We start from the raw sequence: 22,635 nt of genomic DNA, 5'->3' as shown, positions 1-22,635 counted from the left end.
TGCAAATCCAATTCAAACTCGCTGCCCTTTGAAATCTGGGTAGTATCTTTGTGCCTTTTTGGCAGGAATCTGCTGGATAAAATGTAGAAAATCTGGGATAAAAAGACTCCTCTTAATGCTAAATAGCAGAAAGAGAATAGAAGGGAATATTCCCTTTACTAATACTTGTTTCTAATCAGATAAAAATAAGTGACAGTGTAGGAAGAATCCCTCTACTAACTGCCAGAACATGTCCATTTATCAAATTTTTCTGCCATTGCTCTTTTTTTGAGCTCTCCTCAGAGCTGACAGTGTATGTTTTACAGTGCAGCAAGGTAGATTGATTGATCCTAAATAGAAGAGCCTTTGGGGTCTCGAGCTGATGTTTTAGCTTCAGAAAAAAACTGAGTAAAGCATGTTAATGTAGAGAAAGGAGCCTGGCTTAATTGGACCAACTCCTGGCTTGCTGAAAATTAATGGCTGGCTGGCTGTTGCCAGAGTGATTCATCTTTTCTATCATGTTCCATAGTCCTTCTCTCCAGGGGTCTGTACTCCCCTCCAATTCCAAACCAAAAGTGAAATATACTTCTTCATTTTTTTCTTCCGTAAAAACATGTATTTTAGTTGAATTGGCTTCCAGTAAATGAAAAATAGCACAGGTGGGAATATGAAGGAGGCACTCAGTGTCTGGGATTTAGATTTTTGTTTTGTTTGTATGGGATTTAGATTTTTTTTTAATGTACCCTTAACTCCTCATTGCTACTGGCTGACTGCACACGTGACAGAGTGACTTTTAAAGGATCCTGATTTGTCTGTTGAATTGTATTGTTCCTTTTCTTTTTCTCTAGCCATGGAAACAGAAATTCTGTGTAAGCAAGAGCTGATAAAAGTGAATATAAAGCTGGAAAAGGTGTTGAAAGCATTTAGGTGGCTCTGGAAATGAAAAGATGACTTTTCCATGTAGTTCCATCAAGCCCACAGAAGTATTTTGTATTTTTAAAATAAATGACTGGTGCACAAAAAAGCCTTGCCATTTTCCCCATAAAACCTACAGTCCTGGCTTTGTGGAAGCAAAACAGCTGCAGGTAACAGTGAGGCAGTCAGGAATTCAGTGGTGTGTGCCCAAAACCCACATCTGATCGTGGAGGGGGTTGAGCTTTGCAGCTTAAAGAGGGCAAATTCAAAATGTGCCTTTAAACATAAAATACTTCTGTGTCCCTTTTGAAATCTGTCTGAGTTTCTGCTGGAGGCAGATTGCTGCTCATTTGCTGATTCCAAGGTGTCACCAATTGAGTGGCACGTGGAGTCATTTCCAGCAAGCATGTAATAGGTTGGGAATGTCATGAATGTTGTGTTATTGCATGGTCTGAATAGGAGGATTCGCTGTAACTGAAGATTACAAGAAGATAAATAAAGAAAGATTTTGTTTAACATAATTACATATGGTAAATTGTTATGGTAATTTACTATTATTCCAGTAAGGCAAATATTAGCAGTCATAGCTCAGAGATCATAAATAATGCACTGGAAAATTGGATGTAATGTTTCACATTGACCTGAGATTTGAGAAATGGGTAGAACTGCAGCAGATTTCTGTGCTATTAATTGCAAGAAAATAACATTAAGAACATGCTAAATCATGCTAAATGCTTTCAGCAGATGATAGACTGTGGGATAGTTCATTAATTCTCCAAACTCATTCATTATATTTGTTTTTTACTCCAAGAACACTTAATGAATAATCAATGCTTTTTGAAGCTGAGGGTGTGAGAATGCATATTTTTATATACATTCATATACCAACCAAGATCCATCCATTTCTTTCCTACAGTTTTTTTGTATCAAAGCATTTTTTTAAACTGTATACTCTTAAACTCAATCACTGGGGATGTGTTTATTAGTCTTTGAAGCAGCTGTTTGAATTGCTGTTTTTACCTTTTAGCAGAAGAGTTTGGTTCTCCCACGGTGCTATAAATATTAAATAAAGACACTAAGAGTTTATTAGTGTGATATCCTTTATGGGGACATGGTGGAAAATGTAACCTATAAAATTAGTAATGAGAAGATAAAAATTACACATTGTCTCCATCAGGTTTTACAGCCATCATTTTTTTCCTATTTATGTGTTGTTTTTCTTGTAGAGGAGGAGAAGGGCTCTGAGCATTTAATGAACTGCAGGAAGCAAATCTGGCTGTGTGTTGTATGATAGTGTGGGATTTACTGTAAGCAGGAGTGGGACAGACACAGGAGTCCAGGCTTAGATGTAGCACTGTGTGTGAGTGTGATGGCTCAAGTCAGTTTTAATTTCCACAAAACACTGAAACACCATCTCTGAGTTGTTCCAGAGTGGTTAAAATGCCTGTGGTACCTGGATACATCCATCCTTTTAATACAGAGAAACAAAATAGGACAAGATAAGACAAGAGGGAACAGCCTCAAGTTGCACCAGGGGAGGGTTAGGTTAGATATGAGAAAAAATTTCTTCCTTGAAAGGATTGTCAAGGAGTAGAACAGGCTGCTCAGGGAAGTGATGGAAGTACAATCCTTGGGAGTGCTCAAATAACATGTAGATGTGGCACTTGGGACATGGTTTAGGGGTGGACCTGGCAGGGTTGCGTTAAGGGCTGGGCTCTGTGATCTTAGAGGTCTCTTCCAACCTTTGTGACTCTGTAATTCTATTAAAATCCTCTTGCCTCCATTTTAGCATTTGTCTTTTGTAGACAAGCTATTTCAGTCACAGAATAATTCCACTGTGTATTTACACGTGCTCATGGGACTCCATTTCACACAACAATTGCAATTATTTGTGTGACATCCCTTAAGTTTTTCACCCTGCACTAATTTGGAAATGCCCAGTAGTTTGTAGGGAGAAGGATCTGCCTCTGTTTGCTTTTTGAAAGTTCATCCTTCTGATTTTTCTGTCTTGCTCACGTGTATCTGGGCGATGGAGGCAGTTTCCTGGAACTTTGAATTCCAGGACTCAGATCCCAGCTTTGCTCCAGGTTTCCAGCATGGCATGGGGAATTCACCATGCTGCACTTGGTTCCCACTGCTGTAAAACAGTTTTCTCACAGACTCACAGAGGGATTGCACGAACGTAAAGAAGGATGCCTCGAAAATGTGGCCATGTAAAATTTTATGCTGCATACTTACTTTGCCAAATAAATGCAGCTTCCCAACAAGGCCCAGCACGCTCTGCTTCACATTAGCACTTAATGGAGAAATCACTTTGTGAGGCTGTAATGTGCCCGTGCATTTTTGTGGTTAACTGAATGGTTTCGTGCCTGTTCTGAGGCAACAGGAGCCTCTCCACACAGGACATGTTTGGGATTTTTTGATTTCTGGTGTGGTGACATGCAGGGAATGCTGGCCAGGACTGAACCCCCTGCAGAAGCCAGAGGAGATGCATGAGTGCAGAGATTTGGGAGCGTCAGGCCAGAAGTGCCAGGGCAGGAATTCAAGTGATTTGCTCATGATCACACAGGAGGGACATTTCCGTGCGTGGTGAAGACTCTGCAGGTTACCCCGACATCTGGAAATCCCAAAGGTTGCAGTTAAGCCATCCTCACCTTAATGATGTTCACAGAAGGGGTGAGGGGGGGATTTGGCAGCTTAGATTTATCACAGAGCACCGGGTGCAAGGGAGCCAGTCAAGAGACACAACTTGAAAAGCAGATGTATCCTGCTGGAAATAGTGCTGTGTGTTTGCTGCTTTAAAGTTCATCAGGCAAGAAACATCTTTTGCAGAGATAATCCTCAAAACCATAGCAAAAAACAGAGTCCTGAAGGGACCCATATCCTGAACTTTGGGATGATGTCCTGCCAGGGGGTTTATCCTAATAAACGAGCATTATCCCTCCTGCTCTGCCAGCCCTATGCTGCTTGCCAGAGGGGGCACTTTTTAATGGACTAGGAGAAGTCAAAGGAAAATCCAGAAGGATAAGGCTAAAAGCGAATTCTTTGGTTTATACCATTTATAGTCCTATTAAATTCAGTATTTCTCTCAGACATTTGGGGGGCAAGAAGTTCAGTGTATTCGTACATCTTTCAAGATCCTGGCTTGATCATTTGACTCTGTCCAGCCAGCTTAACAAGCTAAATAATAAAAGGGAACAATGCAAAACTTGTTGAGGTTTTTTTTTTCACCCTGTATCTTTTTTGAAGTAAAATACCATTTTTTTCCCTCAGATGCCCAGCAGTTTGCTGCAGACTCCTGCAGCTTCTCTGCCCATCACTCAGTACCTGTTTCAGCTTATCAAATTGTTGTACTTCCTCCTTTCATAGAGAAGCAATTAAAAATGATGAGGGTAAAGGGTTAAACCTAAAAGCTTGCTAATGAGGGTGCCTTCTTGGTTTTCCTTTCATCAGGTATTAGATGTTGTTTTCAGCATAAGCTTTCGATAAGCTTCACTGAACATTTTTCCAGTGTATTTTTTAAAAAGTTGGGGTTTTTTTAACCATCCTGTAAAAATGATAGATGTGTGACTCTACTGTTTATCCAAAATCCTAATTACTGATGCTGCAGCTTTTGAATGTTAAATTTGTGCAGTTTTCTTTAGTCTTCAGACTGGTCAAAGAAAGATTGATTTGTGTCCACTGAGAGTTTTAACACTAGTAAACAAATCCAATGTTTGTTTATTTTTTGCATTATTTGAAAGTCAAGAGTTGCATCAACTGCAAATTATGTAGACTTAGAGATTTCTAGGGAAGCAAAAGGAGGGAAAAAAGCAAAAGTTGTCTGCCATTGAATGAAATTTTAATTTCTGTCTCCACGAGAGCAAAGAGTAGGGGTAAGAGGTAGAATTTGAAAATATGGATGAGATTTCCTTTCCTTGAGCTATGCTATTTATTATAGAACAATAGCTTGATTTTTTTTCCTGAGCCTGTACACATATATTTGGGGAAAGTATTTTATATATAAATATATATGAATGAGATTTATAGATTTTTTTGTATCTTTGTGTGTATATATATATATATATATATATATATATATATATATGTAAAAACCAGTGCAGCTCAGCAGTCTTGACACAGGACTCATTTTCAAAGGGCAGCAAAGAGGATGATTTAGGATTTCTAATCACAGAATCCTTTGGATTAGAAAACACCTCCAAGACCATTGGGTCCAGCTGTTCACCCAGCCCTGCTAAGCCCAGCACTGAGCTTTGCCCTTCCCTGTGGTGGAGGTGGGAGCAGCTCAGCTCTCCTGCATTTCCAGTGTGTTTCCTGTGTGTGAGCAGCTCCTGTGCCTGACAGAGCCAAGCAGGGTCATCCCTGTGGGGCTGGAATCTCCTGCAGAGCTGCCCAGGTGAGCCAGGGCCATTGCTGCTGTGCAGCGTGACTGAAGACTGGGCAAGCTTTGTGTCCTTGAAGCCTTTCTTGCAGTTCCTAAAGGCTCTTAGGAGGGGAGCTGGCTGTGCTAATCCCTTGATGAGCATTCACCTACCTGTGCTACCTAAGAGAAGCAATGTGGGGCAGAGAAGGTGCTTGTTAAAAAAAAAAAAAAAAAAAAAAAAAGGAAAAAGAATCAGACGATTTCTCTCAGGATTTTCTCCGTCTCTAGTCAGGTTTGTTTTAAACTAATGGAAGTAATTAGCAAGTCACAGAGGGACTTTGTCTACGAGGTAGCCATTTTTAGATAATGGAGCATAAAAGTCGACACAGTGACATATGACACCAGAGCAGCATCTTGGAGCCACGAGCTGGGTCTTAAGCAGATGTTTAAGTACTTTGAGTGCTGAAATCACTACATTCACGTATAGAAAGGTTGGTTGGTTTTTTTCTCTCTCAGACTACTGCAGGGCTTTCTTTTAATCTCAATAAAATCAAAGTAAGCTCTGAAATGTTTTTTAATGTGCAGTCATTATAACTCCTTTCTCTCTTCTTTAAATGTCTTTGAGTGAGGGGTCCATGGGTACTTGGGGAGTAGGGATGGAACTTGGGTTTTACATGACCATTACACAGCAGAGGGGTGCAGCAGTGCAGCAGCTGATGTGCCAGGTTCCTAACAGTGACCATGGTGTTCAGCTGAAAATAAATAACATTTAGAAGTGAAGATGCACTTGATAGGTTCACACATATTTATTGTAGCTGTGAATGCAGGGGAGATTTGCAGAAATTCCAGAGAGATGAAGGTGATCTCCCAGCAGGGTGGTCCCAGAGGTCCAGGGAATCTCCCCTCACAGGTCTCTGAGATTGTCCCAGTTCTTGTAGGTGACAGCAAAGCCTGTGTGTGCTTACCCTCATCCAGGGCTTTCAGGTGGTTTTTGTGTACTAGATAACTTTATCCATCTTATTTTTTATAAATCAATGTGTGACATTCACTGTTTGTGCCCAGCAGTTGCTGCAGCATTTGGTAACACTTCCCACCACACACATAAAAATGTACCAGTGTGGTCTAAATAAATACAGAGCACAGAAAGCCTTTGTGGATGTACAGTTACAACACAATCACCCCAGTTATTGAGGGGTGCACTTTGGTGAAGGAGGGGAAGGATTTTCCCCTCCTCTGCCACAGTCTGCTCCTCATTTCTCTGTCCTTTGATGTACCTGGGGGCTTTGACAGCCACATGGGTTGAACCATTTCCTTGCTGCTTTTTTCTTTCACCTGTGCCATGGTTGGTTTTCTTAAAATGTAAATCCAAATTATTAGTCCTCGATTCAGCTCAGAGCAGGGCTGCAGAGCTGTGGTTGGTACAGGGGGAAGGGGACAGCTGGGGTACAAGTGTCTCAGAAGCTCCTCTCCCCCAGAATGCCCTGCATCCCTTCTCCCACCACCGCCAGCCCGGGTCGATCCGTCTGACCCAGCCTTCCTTCTGCAGGAATTAAGTTCTGCTGAAGGCCACCAGAGCTGGCCCAGCATGTTGTCCTCCTCTCAAGGCAGGCTGGAGCATCTCAGCAGGAGAACCTGTCTGGCAATCCAAGCTAGGCTGTGCATCCACTCTCACTCACTGGAGATGTTTTTACGGGTACAATGTGTTTTCCTTCCCCACATGTGTGTTCCGCCCCGTGGATTACTGAAATGGCAGAAGGTGTTTTGTTTCCTGTGTTATTAGCTGCAGGTTCAATTTCTATCCGATTTGTCAATTCTGTCATATAATAGGGTTGAGGGCTTTTTTTTTTTTTTTCTGGTCTAATGTATGTGACGTGTTTCGTAATGCCAATAAAAATAGTTTTCAAATAGACTGTGAAAGACTTTGACCAAAAAAAAGGCGAAAATAGAAATATCAGCGACTGGGGAGCTTTGATCTGACAAAGCAGGCTTTCAAATGACACGTTATGGTTTATGAAGCACAGTTTTACAGTTCCTTTTTGCAGTAGCTGCAACATGTGAGGGGTTGGCCAAGGTGGGAATGCAGCTCAGGACAGGGGGTCCAGTTCTAGCAGCAGATGCATGCTCCGGAATGGTTTCGACTTCCATTTCTGTGTTAAATTTTTTTGTTGTTGTTTTTATATTTCTGATAATGGAATTGTTATGGGCTTTTGAATTTCAGTTAAGAATGTGCAAATAGGCTATCTGGTAAGTAGGTTATTGAAGGGTTAGGGAAATGGAGAACATTTCCTGAAAAAAAATACTCACAGCGTGGGTAATAGACTCCAGTTGAATTTAAAAGATAATGGCGACAAGGGAGAAATCCACTTGTACAAATGGGGAACAGCTGTGTTTGAGATCTAATGAAACTGTATCAAATACTTTAAAAATGGCTTACAACTTCTTCCCTGGGGAACAGAGATAAAGCACAAGAGCACTCCTGAAAGGTCGAAGAAACAGTTAAATCATTTCCTTGATGGTTATTAGAGATATAGAAGACATCAGTGAAAATTAAATGTCTGAAACTTGTGTTTGATTGCTTTCCTTATCACGCCAATCTCACACATTTCTCCCATCTCTCCTCTCTGTTCTAGTCAAATTTAATAACTGTGCTGGTAACAAGGGCGTGCGGTACGAAACCAACAGCCTGGACTTCAAGGTGAGGGCGGACGGGACCCTGTACGCCGCCCACCACCTGCAGGTGCCCTCCAAGCAGCTGATCCTGGTGGTGACCGCCTGGGACCCCCAGACCCTGGGCAGATGGGAGGCCATGGTCAGGTTTCTGGTGGCAGAGAAGTCCCAACACAACGGACACAAGGTAAGAGTTTTTTTGAAGCTCTTTTTCCTGATTTGTTCTTCCTTTGCCCCAAAGTGTTTGTGTTGACTGGTCTGCGCTTCATAAGGAAGTGTCATGATAGGAGATACCATGAGCAGCATCGAATTCCTTGCAAATGATCCTTGTATGTCTCTGACAGAAATTATTTAAGGTCTCCAGTGAGGGAAGTGTGCTCTAAGTTCATTCTTCTGTATTTTTAAGTGACCACTTGTCTCTGTCATACAGTGCAGCTCACGTACATCATGTCTACACCTCACAGCTGATAATCTCTTGACTCCAAGTTAAACCAGGAGATGAAGGGTGAAGAGTCAAAACCAACCATCTTCCTGATGCTTTTAAGCTCAGATTTCTTTTGTGACAGCACAATCGTGCACTGGCAGCTCTGCCCTGCTGCTCATCTCCCCGGTTTTCAGAGTCACTCTTGCGAGCAATCTGCATGGCCCTGCAGCTTCCAGAGGGGAGATTTGGGCTTGTTCCTTCCCTTGCACGGACAGGGAGCGTGGCTGCTGCCTGATAAGGGACACGTGCTGACACGCGGGGCGGGCAGCGAAGCGCGCGGTGCCAAACGTCCCCTGTGCTCAGTGCCAGCAGCTCCCCTCGCCACCCCGGCGGAGAAAAGCCAGAGCCAGCCCTGCAGGCAGGAGGGTACAGATGGTTCCTTTCTCCTTTAGCTCTGTACACGCTGCTGAAAAGCAGGAGGGCTCTGTCCCTGCCCAGCAGTCTGAGAGCAGTGTTCCTTCAGTGAAAATCTGCTGCTGGGCTGCAGAGAGTCACTGCAGCTGGGCGCTGCTCCATGAAAACACATTTCTGCTCTGTCCCTGGAGTAGCTGTCACTTTCCCACCTCCTCCATATCATTTTAAAACCCTAGGTGTAACCCTAACACTAGGCAATAGAAGCAGCCCTGGCCTAGGGCTGCTTCCAAGGAGAAAGCCGTGGAGGCAGGCATGTTGGGGCAGTTTTGTGTTCCCCTTGGGATGCCGTTCACAGCTGCAGTGTGCCTGGAGCTCTGGGCTTTGTGGTTTTCAGAACCCTAACCCTAGGCAGGAAAAGCAGCCCTGGCCTAGGGCTGCTTCCAAGGAAAAAGCCGTGGAGGCTTTTTAGCAGCAAAAAATGATATGGAGGAGCTCCTTTCTGCCTTCATTTTCTTTGCAAGTCTGAGGATCTTTCGCTGCATGGAGTAAATGCTGTTATCTTCAGTTATCAGTCATCTCTGGTGCTGGCTCAAACAGTGAAGTGCTGGGCTGGATGGGTGGTGACATTTGGGCAGGATTTGGCAGGGAATTGTTTCATGAGCCTGGTTTATTGCTGGATCTTGAGGACCTGCAGAGTAAGGATGAAGGTGTGTATCCTGGGAGCAGCCATGGCTCCTGCAGGGACAGGTGGGGTCTCTGGGCTGTGGCTGAAATTTGGATTAATGCACCCAGTAATGGTCCAAACAGCAGGACTGGCCTCTGCTGTCATCCTGTCTGTAGTGCTTGGACAGAGAGTGCAGGGCAGGGTGGGGAAAAGAAGGAGAGACTTCCTGTGTCAAGTTGTTAGAGTTCCACCATGTAACTCTGTGCCCTTTGGGAGAGTTTTTGCCACAGTTGAGACAAAAAGGAAAAACTTGGACAGACTTACATTTCTCACTTGCCCAGTGGGCTGACCCCTAAGGTTTTGCTGGGCTTAGAGTCATATGAATAAACTTCTGCTGCTGTTCTGTAGGGCTTGAGCTTGTGAAAGATGTAATTAAACCCTGTTTGTTATTGTCAACTCAATTTGCCATTTCTAACCAAAGAAATACTGCTTCCTTCTAGAAGTAATTAAATATTGAAGGAACAAAGTAAGATGTCTTACATACTGCTTTAAGTTTCTTCCCAGTGTAGCAGAAAAAAAAACCTGAATAAGCACACATTTCTGTTTTAGTAGAATATTTGGTTGGAAATTCATCTAATGTTAATGTAATCTGAACTCTGGTTGAAAACAGAGAGCTAAGCTTCTTAAAATTCATATCCCTCGTTTCTAAAAGCCTTATTAGTGTGTAGTTTGAGGCTGGAAAATGCAGAAAACAAGAGTAATGACAAGGTCATAAGCAGTTTTATTGTGGGTCCCTATAGCAGGCATCTGACTTGTGTTTTATTTAAATGCCTGTGGTTTTTGCAAGCAAAATAATCCTTTGTTTACTAAAGAAATAAATATGATTATGAGATTATTTTAAAAAATAATAGTGTTTGTGCAGAAAAAAGAACCCCAAACCTTACAATATCCAGTTCAATATGTTTCAGGCCATGACCCTTATATGTTTTGTGGCTTTTACTAGAGGCAGATTTCACATTTGGTTTTGTGTAGAATAATATGACTCAAGCAGAAATATATATATATATATATATATATATATATATATATATATATATATATATATATATAATTTTTTTTAAGAGATTTCAGATTGTTTTGTTATACTCAGGATATAGAGATAGCAAATGTGGGAGAGAAAGGAGGAGGTGACCTGAGAGAGGGAGGGAGACCAGTTTTCTTCTGGTGCATCCCTTTATTTCCATTTTACTTTGTAAATTTGTGACTGATTGTGCAAAAATGCTGAACAGTTCCCAGACATTATAAATAATTGGCATGAAATTCAGTTACTGCACCTGCTGACCACTGTTTGTTGGCACCTACAGCACAAAAGAAGCCCTTTTACCTTGTCCTCCTCAGCTCCATGAGCCATGGCCCTCAGTGAGGGCAGTCCCTCCTGACAGGGGCCGTGGTGCCCTTCAGGACCCCCTCTGAAAGGATAAATCAGAATTTAGTTCATGATTATCCAGGGATTAAAACTGGATCAAAACCAGCCCTCCTAGAATGGCCATTATTGGACAGTTGGTTTATTGTGGAGGCTGTAACACAGAATAAATAAATGTTATGGGAGAAATCAGTGGTTTTGGGATGCTGGCTGGGATTCTGGGGGACCAGGAGTGAGTCTGCCTGCACAGTGGGGACAGTGGGCTGCTTTCCAGGAGAGCACAGAGGGTTTACCCAGCAATAAATGATCCTTTGGATCTGTGATCCTTTCTTGTCACAGTGTTTATGACTGAAAATCCCTGCAACAGGGCTTTGGTGGTGGCTTCCAAGGCAGCAGATCATTTCTTGCTGGGCCAGTCCTCCCCTTGAGTGCTTTCACTGCCAAGTCAGAAGGTTTGGTGTCCATACCTGTGCCCCAGGTGCCCCAGCTGAGCCTGGCTCTTGGTGCAGCCTAACATTTTAATGGGGAGGGACCCAGCACAGTGACAGTTCCCCCTCTTTCACAGCACTGGCCTTATAAGTGTGCTGGTTGCTTGAGATGACTGAATAACCTGCCAGTTTTCAGTGAAAAACACTGTAAGGAAAGAGTTCTAACTGCTACATTAAAGTGTCATGCTAGTAGGGTGAAATGATAGAAAAGAAGGCAGATACTTTAAAAATGTATTTTATGATACATGAAGCATACATTTCCCCTCCTCCCCAGCAAACACTTGAATGTAAACTTTTTTTCTGGTTAATACAAGTGATGTTAGTAACTCAGGGAACTTTTTTGTTCAGTCTTGCAGGAAACCTGATAGCAATTCAATTAGAAAATGCAAATGAGGTCACACATTTCCCACAAGAGTGCTGAGTTACCCCAGAGGAAACTGAGTGATATTCCAGCATAACAATAAATACTTAAGATAAAGTTTCTTCCACTGTTCTTGTCTGGCTGCTTGTTGTTCCAATTGAAAGTTTCAGTCGGGGCTGTGGGTGTAGTTTGGGAAGGAGGAAAAAGCAAAGAAAAGAAAAAGGAGAAAAAAAAAAGAATAAAGGAGAAAAGGAAAAGAGAAAAGATGCTTTTTTTATGAAATAATATAAAGTCTTTGTGGTTTGTGTCAGCATTTGTGAAAGATGAACTTGAGTGGGATAATGCTCCAGAAGAAAACAAAGTAAAGCCAGGCTTTACTTATCTGGAATTAGCAGTGTAATGTCTTCTTTTCTAAGAGTGCATGCTATTATTTTGAAAAATTGGATATTGATTCAACCAAAAGTCTAAAAATGAAGATTATGTTTGTGAACAGTGACATTGCTGAGGACTGCAGTCTTCAGAGTGTCCTGTTTTTTAGTTACAAAGACTCAAATTTTCCCATTTATGAGTTGAAATATTGTGCCATTTGTCCTTCACACCCTGCACCTGCCCTCTGTGTCCATCAGCCCAAGCTTCTCCTCCTCACCATTCCTTGAAAATCAATTTCCTCCACCCCCTGTGCTGGCTCATCCCATCTGAAGTTCTGACCTTCTGATTTATACTGTTTGTTTTCTTTAATTTTCAGTCCTTTCATGTGTCCAAGGCACATCTGGCAAATTTTCTTCTGTATTTATTTAGCTGTCTATTTTTCTGTAGTTCTCACCTCACAAGTTAAAATCCAGATTGTAGAAATACAGCATAGAAAGGAATTCACAGCAGAAGAGCTTAGAGATACAGGATATATTCAGCACATGTAAGATGTCAGTCATCTGCTGCCAGTGACTTAGTTTGGAAAAAAAAAATTACTGTTGTCTTTGAACTGTATTTATGTCAACCAAAGTTTCTCATTGTTTGAGCTTTTCAAATTCTGAGCATGGAAGTATGTAAATTTTTGTAGTGTTAAATCACTGGGAATTGTGCAATTAAATTCAGAAATATATGAGGTCTGCATCTAGTGTTTCAAACATTGAAAACTGCTGTCAGAAATCAATTCTTGCTTAAGCCCAGCTTGTGTTTTATATCTCATCTTATTTTGGGCTGCTTTCATAACCCAGCTATGAGTCCACAGCCAGACAATGTGAATGTGAAAAGCTGGTTCTTACAGACAGAGGGTTTTGGTTTTTTTTTTTTATTTAATTTAAAGCCTTTAAATAATCATCTGTGGTATTTCACCTGGCTGAGGTTATAAATTCCAAGTACAGCCTTTTATTGCTGATCACAAGCACAAAGGTCTCTGGGCAAAGAAAGGCTTATTCAGCACTGCTCTCATGCATGACCTGGGTTATTGTGCAGCCAGGATGCTCTGCACCAGGCTGGGGAGCCCTCCCTAGAGGGAGGAAAATCAGAGTTTAAGTGGGATCTGTGCTTCCAGTGACTCCAGTCTCCCTGGCACTGTTGGGCAGGTGCACCTGGAGGAAATGAGACAAAATGTGTTCACTTTCTTCCTTCCTTCTATTCCCTGCACTGGGGTGAAATGTTATCTATGGCATCAGGGTGAGGGGAGTTTGCCCCATCAAACTGTTTTATCACTAGAGAAGGGCTGAAAAAAAAGAGGTTTTAGTTGTCATCCTGCCTTTCTCTGACGATTCTGGTGCATATTTTAGGTACTGGGTCATTACTGTGGCACTGTCCTCTTTCACTACCTCTGTGGGGGATCCAAGGCAGTAACTGAATGCAGCAAAATGGCAGCTGGAATAATTTTTATTTCTGTATCTCATCAGTCAAGCCAGACCTGGATTTATCTGTCAGGGAGGGTACATGCAGAGATTTCTGTTTCCTTCACATAACTTCTGAGACATTGTTTGGCGTTTTAACAAATCAGATCAGTGGAAAAGATAAGAAAGAAGATGACTAATAAATTAGTATAATTTAATTGTTACCAGTGAGACTGCTCATGGTAATTGTGCAAGTCTAATGAAGATGCATCTGCTGAACTTGCCTGACCTCGTGCTTGAGTGGATTTGAACATCTCACATGTAATCATTGCAGGAGGAGAGATTGGTGGTTGTGAAAACACGTGAACTTCCCTGGCCTGATTTTCAGGTGTGCTGCATGCCATTGCCTCGTGCTGCAGCCAGGATAAGATTTGACACACAGGTGCTCATTGCCTTGGAAAATCAGCCCACTACGGGAAGTTTCCAAGCACTGCACTTGCTGCATTTAGTTCTTAAGCAGTCAGCATCATACCAAGGGTCAGGCTCAAAGCCGTGCTCAAAAGACCATCTGAAAGTGAAATTCACTCCAGATCTGTCTTCCTTCAAACAAAAAGAAGTCCTAAGGATTGAACTGCCTACGCGGAAATAAGTTTTTCCTGATAAAACAAACCTCTTGGACTGCTGCGTGCTCCTGCCTCTGATGTGTTCCTTGCCCTTGCCAGATCAAAGCTTTTGACCTCCCATTTCATGTTCTTTGTTGGTAACTGCTGAAGTCTGACTGCCACTTCAAAAAAAATATTTTGGACTGGATATCCTAAAAATACCTTCATTGCTGTGATAATCTGATGACAGCTGCTTGTAAACATGAGTTTGAGTACAGACAAAAATTGCTTCATACGGGCCCATCCATGAAAATAAACTGATTTTAGGGTCTCTGCATGTCTCTTTGCTTTAGCCCAGCAAGCTGAGATATTGGTAGGTGCAGGCTCAGTGTGAAGGAGGGGTTTTGGTTCCTCCCAGCCTCTGGAGACCAGGTCCTGGATTGCTGGATGAGGCAGTGACCCTCTGGCACCTCCAGCTGGGGGAGTGCCAGGGATGGGTGTCCAGCAGGGCAGGGTGGCCTGAGGGCCTCAAGGAGTGGGATCTCAAACACTATCCCCACCCAGCAAAGCATTTAAACTCAGGCTTAAATTTCATCTTGCAAATTGAGATAAATTGAATGTGTCCTCACGGTCAAATTTGAGCATTTCTTAGGTGCACTCTGGAATTGGAGAAAAAAAGAAGAACAGTCTTTTCTCAAGAGCCTCTTGAAATAACCAAAGGATAACTTGAAAGGGCAAATTCTCACACTAGCACTGAGGAGAAGTACCAGACTGAATTACTTTACTTTGTGCTAAAGTAGCAGCAGCGCCTGTGATCTTTTAAATCTCTTGTGATCTTTTTACTTGCAAACATTATGAAGAGGAGGAGTATTGTTACATTTAATTCATTATGATTATTTTAATTCATGTATCTTTTGAACCTCATGGCTTTAGAGAAATAAAATGAGATTACAATTTTTCACAGGCTTTTAAGGGGTAGATTTGCTCCCACTTCTTTATGTGATGAAGAGCACTTGTAGTAGTCAGAGTTTTAGAAGCAAAGGAATTGTGTTTTGGAGCCATGTTGTAAATTATTTTTTAGAAATTTTATTGGGGATGAAGAACTGAGATTGCCAGCCCAGATTTTTCATACATTTTTCTCAAGATCAGGTGCAGCATGAGAGAGGTAATTCCAAGCAGCAGTAGAGGTTTTCACTGTAGAGTATGTGGCAAGATCTACCACCTTTATTCCTAATATGCAGTACACAACAAGTATGAGTATTTTGTGATTTAATAGCCCTGCTCTTGAGAAGTGCTTGTACTTCTGAAGCCATTGTGTATGGCTTCTCCCAATTATGAGAATGACATTAACTTGAAGATAGAAGTGTCTCTTGGTAAACACTAGAAAGTAGAGTACAACAGTAATTTAGATGTTTCTTAAACAATCCTACCTGAGAAGTACTGTGGGATTAGATCTTACAAAGGGAGTGTGAAAAGGTCAAGTTGATGTGGGGAGCTTTGCAAAGAAACAACCTCATCAGAACTTTTCCTGTTGGGATAAGATGTTCGAGCCTTAAAATGAGGAGGAGAAGTACATCCAGAGCTCTGCTTTGGGGGTGATGTCATCTCTTGTCCATTGACAGCTCCTGCAATATTCAAAGCCTGACAATGACAAGAAAAGTATCACAGGTGCTGGAAGCCTGTGGGAGCCATAAAAGATTCCACCAAAGGCAGACAGGTTTCTAAGGTTCCTGCTTTGGTACGTGATTCTTCCAGAGAATGGGAGAGGAAGATCATTTGAAACCCTGAGAGAGTGCACTGGCCAGGAGGTGCCTCTAATCATCCGTGTGGTACCACAGAATAAGTGTGAGCACAGCTCTGCCTCTCCTTCCCTGCTGGAACTCCCATCCCTTAGAGATCCTGTGGGCATTTTGTGCCTGCTCAGAAATGAAGTGAGCGCTGCCCGCGCCCGTCCTGACTCTGCAGCACAAAAGCAAAGCCTATTGAAGTGCTCTGGTGACTGGCTGCATTTCAGCTTAAATTGGTGATAACTTCCAACAGAAAGTGTGGGTGAGCTCAGGAGATTTCTGATTAAATTTTACTGGGAAATCAACATTTCCTGTCCCAGCCTGGTCAGCAGGCACCCAAAAAGCCCCGTTCTGGCCCCGGGGGTGTTAGCTGCAGCCTGTGTCCATGGGGCCCTCACCAACCCTGTTAGGTTTTCTGATCAAAGAGATTAACATGTGTTTGGGGTTTTTTAAATAAGAATCTTCTGTGGTAACCACATGGGTTCTGCCCAGAGCTGGTGCATCTCTTTTCTCTGGAGTCCAGACTTAACTCAGCATTTAATTACAGTTACCCACAAAGGGCCCCGCTGCACCTTTTGCAAGGAAAGGATCTTCTCCTGCCTGACTCACAAGCCAGTCTGTTGTGTTCTCCCTATTTTAAAATCCCCTGGTTTTACCTTGTACTGTTCCTCAGCTTTTTCCTTGCTTTGCAGCCCTGCAACACCACGGAGCGTTTTGACTCCTCGGTCACTCTGATCACATTTTATTAGTTCTATTGGGTAAAATTTTCCAAAGCTTGCAAAGCCAGCCAGGTACCTAACAACCTTAAATTTGCATTCATGCTTTATTTTTCAGCTCTCAAGGAGCAGGGCTTGTAGAGCTTTGACACTGACTCCTCGGGAACGAGGGGTTTTGGCAAGGCTGATGCATTTGTGTGTGTTTCGTGGCTCATTCTCCTCCTCTGAGGGCAGTAACTTGGTTAGCTTTTAGTCAAACTTTTTCTTCCCTGTCAGCTGATGTGTTCTGGAAGCTCATGCACTTGCCAAATCTGACAATTTTTCTTACTAATTGACTCTAATGCGAACTGCTCTATGCAGCCCCACTGCTAGCTGATAAAAACAAAAAGTAATGAATTTTTGCTTAACTAGCTGATTTAATTAAAATGTTTTATACTGTACTTGTATGGTTTCTATAAATGGAGAGGTAATTTTGTTTAATGAGTTCCTAACCAAACATAACATTCCTGATTGTACGTAGCCAGATTTGATAAAGGTCACAAACGCTGCAATTCCACTGTTTGCTTTTGGAAGTCGTGATGATCAAACAGCTTGCTTGGGTCCTGGAAATATCCTGTCAGGATTGGTTCCCTCTATTCCTGTTTATACCAGGAATTATTACTCTAGTTTTAGGAGCAGAGGGGGTTCTTCTCTGTATTTGAACACCGTTCATTATCTTTAAAGTGGAAGTGTACTGCCAAAATCCCATCTCATTGTCAATTAGTGGCTTCTCTGCAAACACATTAATTTAATGCCCCTGCTGAAGAGCTGTGTATGTTGGAACATCTTGCTGCTAAAACAATAGTTTTCAGAGCTCTTTGACACAAATCATTCATGAATGGCAATTTATGCCGTGATGGTAATGGGATGTGACATGCAGCTATCTTTGATTAAATTTACCACAGCTTACAACTGTTAGTAAATAAAGCTAATACAGACAGTCATCTCAGAGTTCTAGAGGGTGGATAAGGAGAAAAACAGATTATGGATTCCTTACCTGTGCAGTTCCTAAGTAAAAGCTGCACATAGCACAACTATAATAAATTAAAGTCTAAAATAAACAGTCTGATCTTTTTAAAACGGCTTTTTTTTCCTGTCTCCAACTTTAGCAACTTCAGCAATGACCTAAATAAAAAAGGAATCAATTACTGTAAAATAAATAAATTTGCTGTTTGTTCTGCAACCCTTTCATTCTACTGTAGGAGAACACAAAATAGAATATCTTTCTATACTGAAAGATCAAAAACTGGAGAAATGGTGCATTTTGGGAAAAAAGGGTTCATTCGTCCTCCACTGCCATCCCTGATGTCAGCAAAATGTTGTTTCCTTAGAACAGAATTCATGCAAATGTTTATTTTGCAGCGCTCTCATGTTCCCTTTGTTAAAGAACTAAGCTCTATTTTCATTGTCTTATTTTCTGTTTGGTAAATATAATTTTCTCCTGTCCTTCCTGCAGCTACCATGGAAACAGGCAAAAATGCTTCAGATTAAATATTTTTTTAATAGATTCTTTTTTTTCCCTGGTAGAAAATGGTAGCAGTTTTCAAAATATGTATTGATATAGGAGATGAAGGGAAATATTGTTTGAGCAATGGACTAAAGGTGGACTTTGTATCCCCTTGTATTGACAAAAATATATTAAAAACACGTTGCCTCAGTTAAACCCTATGAGTGACACTAGAAGCAAAGCAACCCAGGTATTATCTCTTTCCTGAAAAATGTCTAGTGTGAAATGTTAAAGATCCTAGGAAAATAACAAGGCTGGCATATAAATAAAACAGGTTAAATCATGAATCATTTTGATACCTGGAAAATAAAGGCCTTATTTCCCTTCCTCCAATTGCAGGTACTTTTTATTGCAAATGCAAGCATAATATATTTTAGTGCCGTAGCATTTCATTTTTCGGGTTGAGCCCTATGAAATTATTAATCTCCAACAAACGTACCCAAAGACTCCCTCGTTATTTATATGCAGGGAATGGCGGCTTATTTACCCAAACATTAGAGTGATCCAAAATGTTCAGCTAAGCAGGAACACAAAATATGATATTATATTATGTAAATGGGTTTGTGATACGCTCTGCTGGATAATAACTTCCAGATGTCTCCGTAGCCAGAGGCTGACGGATATCAAAGGCAGGTTGGCTGGGAGGGGAGACAAGCCAGCTGGCGAGGCTGGCTACTGCTAAGTGTAGCGGAAGGTGGGAGCTGGTGTTTCTTCACACTCACTGCTTTTATTTGTGGGCTAGTGAAAAGTCAGTGGCTCGTAGCCTTCTTGTCACGAGCAGGATAGGGCTGGAGGGGCTGCTGGCATCCCACGTGTCCTGTTCTGTCAGGAGATTATTTTTCGACCCCTTTCACAAGTAGAGGTTGGGTTTAGTCTGAGTCTCCCAGTAAATGAAAGGCTGAAGAGCCACAGACCAGCACTGACAGGAGATTATAGACTCACTAAATGGCTTTTCCAACTTATCCTTTATTCCCAGTGCCAGGTGCAGACAAGGAATGTCCCTGAGCTCTCAACACTGTGGTGTAAATGGAGTTAGTTGAAGCTCCCTGCAGCCTCACTAGTTTGGAGTAAGGTGTCCTGAAGGTGTTAGGTTCTGAAGTCTGACAGTCCCTTTGGGATTTAGTTCCATGTCCTCTTCCCAATGCAGCAGGTTGTGTTCACCATCCTTAAAGGCAATTCTAGACTGAAAAGGGACTGGAAATGACTCCTGGGAGATTCCACTGGAGCTGCTGGCATGGACTCCAAGATACCCCTACACCTTCTGTGAAGCAGGCTGGGAGAGGAAAGTTCTTTTCACAATCTGTATAGATTGTGAAAAATTTGGATTGTGATTGAGGCTGCACCTCCTCCAACCTCGCATTGCTTTCAGAAAGCCATTTCAGTGGAAGGTTTCTGATGGACTTCTGTATATTTTTAATTGATTTCAATAATAGCCAAAAAAAAACCCAAATCAAAAAAGTGGTAAGAGGAATTGCAGGGCAGATTCTGCCACTCTGAGCTGCAGTTGATCCTCAGCTCTTCAGCTGCCTTATCAAATGCAGGGAGGATGGTCTTCAAGAGGCTCTTCCTCTGCCCTGCAACTGCTCATAACAAATGTCAGAGTTGCACATTCCAGAGAAAGAGGTGTTTATCAGCAGAAGATACAAGGGCTGTGTTATGATTTGCCAGTGCTGGCAGTGTCCATGTGTGTCACAGTTATGGTCCAGAAGCCCGCTGGAAGAGACTTGGGATAACTCAGAGCCAAGTGTCAATCCCAGGCTTGCATAATTTGGGTTTTAAATAGTTCAGCCAGCACAGGACTGCCCAGCTTCACCAGCAAGCTCTGAAAGATTCTGCCCCAATTCAAATACTAAGGCATTCGATCCTACTGAATCCAAACTCTCCTAACAAGTTTACACCCCAGCATGGGCTCTTCTCCCATTGTTTCTCTTCATCCCACACTTTGTAATTACTTTTCCCCCTTGATCTTGAAGGTTTTCATCTGTTTTGGCTCAGCTGTATTTCTCTAGCTTATCACTGTCCTAAAGTGATAGACAGGCATAATTACTGAATTATCTATTTTATATCCTCCTGTAATTATCTTTGTGTTACCAAAGCCCATGCTCACATGTTCCATGTTTAGAGTTTGATCCTGTGGTAACGAGTTATAAATGTCACCGTGTAATTTTTGGAATGGAGAGTGGATTTCACTTTCCCCTGGGCACATGTTTCATGGATTGTCTGGGGCTGTATACCATCATTTTTGTGACATATATAAAAGAGTCACAAAAACAATGGCAGGGAAACCACCCCAAAGCAGCAGCACTAAAGGTGCATGACTTGGTGTTGTGAAGGACTATGGACAGTTTGTGTTCTGGTGGCACCACAAAAGGTGGAGGAATATTTTATCTTTTGAAAATGTGTCTGAGATTCCATAAAGCATGTGGCCAGTGTGGCCATGAGAAAAGGAGCAGTTATCATCTCAGTAAAAACTGTTCCTCAGCAAAACTAGAATTAGAAGCTATATTTTAGAATTAATTGAATTTGGTCATAATCTGCTTTTGAGTTGAACTTTAGATTCTTGCAAACTCAAAAACACTGGAGAGTTTTCTGGGGCTCACAGTTCAACAATGCTGTTATTCCAGATATGTTATGGGATGTTTCAGTCAGACATTTGAATGGTTCTGGCATTTATACTCACCAGACTTTGTTACTGCATTTGTCTCACAGCTTTTAAGCAGCAGAAAACATGTACAACATATTTAAACAACACCAGAGAAATTAAGGTCAAGAGAATGCATTGTCAACAAATGAAGATAAAAAAGAGCTGTTGTTTAAAAAAAGAAGAAATTTCTTGTTGCAAGATGCTTTTGAAATTCTACATATCAAATTCAGAGTCATGTTGATGATTTATTCTAATATAGGAAAACATCATCAAGAGTGACAAGCAAGCTAGTCACTGTCTAGTCACCTGCCAGCAAGTATTTCATACAGACTAAAAAGGCTGGTATTGCCTTGCTGAGCTGACACTAATTATTTCAGTATACAGGGAGCTTTGGGACTCGTGTTAATTCTCAAGTCTGTCTTTAGTTCAGACTCATTCCACTGTGTAAACTCAGAAGAGCACAAATTATTTGACCATCCTTTCATAATCTGTCCCCATGCTCACTTGCCAATTATATAAACTGATCCAAATACCTGCTCTCAAAGGATTTCCATTTGGGAATCACAAGCCAATTAAAAAAAATAGGGGATATCCACTATTCTGTGGCTCGTGTCTCATAGTCCTATTTCATGTTGTCATGCATTTCTCTTGTCATGCATTTTCTTCTTTAGATATGATTGATTTCATCAGTGTTCAAAAAAGATACCTTTCTGTCAGTAAATAATAATAATATTTAAATGAAACCTCTTTTGGATATATATTTACATCCCATGGGAAGGAGGAGGTCAGTAGTTCCTACCAGTTTCCTGACCATCCCAAGAAAGTCTCCCACTGCCACACCATGATTGTGTTTCTTTGTTTATTGCCCACTTCAGTAAGCATTTTAAGAGCAACATCTAAATATTGAACATGGTACAGTGATTTTTTTTGAAGGTCTGGAAACAGCACTTAGTTGAACACAACCCACATCGTGAGTGTGAGACAGGACCTGAGGAACGTGCCTCTGTGTGTGACTGAAAAGACCATATTTGTCTGTTCTGTGAAAACTCAGCTCTGGAACAGGCCTGTTTTTAAGTTTTGCAGTAAAAATAGCTGCATTTTGGCACAAATGCTTCCAATCCTTGCAGCCAGTGGATGTCTGCCCTCCAGAGGTAGCAGAGATCAGAGCCATGACCAGGCTGTGAGAATGGGCTCCTTGCTGCTGTGCCCAGCTCTCAGGATCTCCAGCCTTCCTGGAAAAGGTCCACACAGCCTTCCTGGAGAAGCTCTGGAGCCACATCTCAGTTTAACTTCCATTTACTGTTTAGTTTTCATCTACTGTGTAGTGTGGAGGTGATTGCCTGTTTCTTTACCGCCCGATCAGGAATTGAAATGTGCTAATAGATGGATTTGCATCAAACTAGAAGGCCTGAAGCAATGATTCCCACTGAAATCAGTGCCTACAGAGAACTGCTTGGAGGGTGTTTGGGTTTTTGTGTTTGGGTTTTTATGTTTGGAGTAAGACAAAAAGTGAATGTGGCTTAAAATAGCAGGAGCCTCAGAAAATGCTTTGATAGCTTTTCCTGCATTGCTCTTGTGTGTTGGGGCATTGGGTTTGGGGTGAGTGGGTTTTTTGGTTGTTTTTTTTTTTTTTTGAGAAAAATAGCTGAAAATTTTAACATTCAGAGAACAGTATTCCCACTGGATCTTACCTCAAATGAAAAGAATGTGACTTGCAGTCTTTGTGATTTATGAAAGTTTAAACATTTTCTGGTGGGAGTACGGGTCACCATATGGTAACAAAAGCCCTTGCTAGTTATCTTTTCTGCAGACTTTCAGAAGTAATTGC

General features: G+C 41.8%; 1 protein-coding gene across 1 annotated transcript in view; it reads left to right on the top strand.

The window, feature by feature from the left end:
• CDH4 (cadherin 4) overlaps window positions 1-22,635 on the top strand; it is a 413,863-nt gene that overhangs the window by 238,746 nt on the left and 152,482 nt on the right. The window contains exon 3 of the mRNA XM_059862675.1: window positions 7,888-8,111. Within this exon, the coding sequence (XP_059718658.1) occupies window positions 7,888-8,111 (224 nt within the window). The remainder of the gene's footprint in view (window positions 1-7,887; window positions 8,112-22,635) is intronic.

The sequence above is a fragment of the Haemorhous mexicanus genome, chromosome 18, assembly GCF_027477595.1.
Source record: "Haemorhous mexicanus isolate bHaeMex1 chromosome 18, bHaeMex1.pri, whole genome shotgun sequence".
NCBI classification, from domain to species: Eukaryota; Metazoa; Chordata; class Aves; order Passeriformes; family Fringillidae; genus Haemorhous; species Haemorhous mexicanus.
The sequence above is the reverse complement of the archived record's forward strand: the minus strand, read 5'-3'. Positions and strand labels throughout refer to the sequence as shown.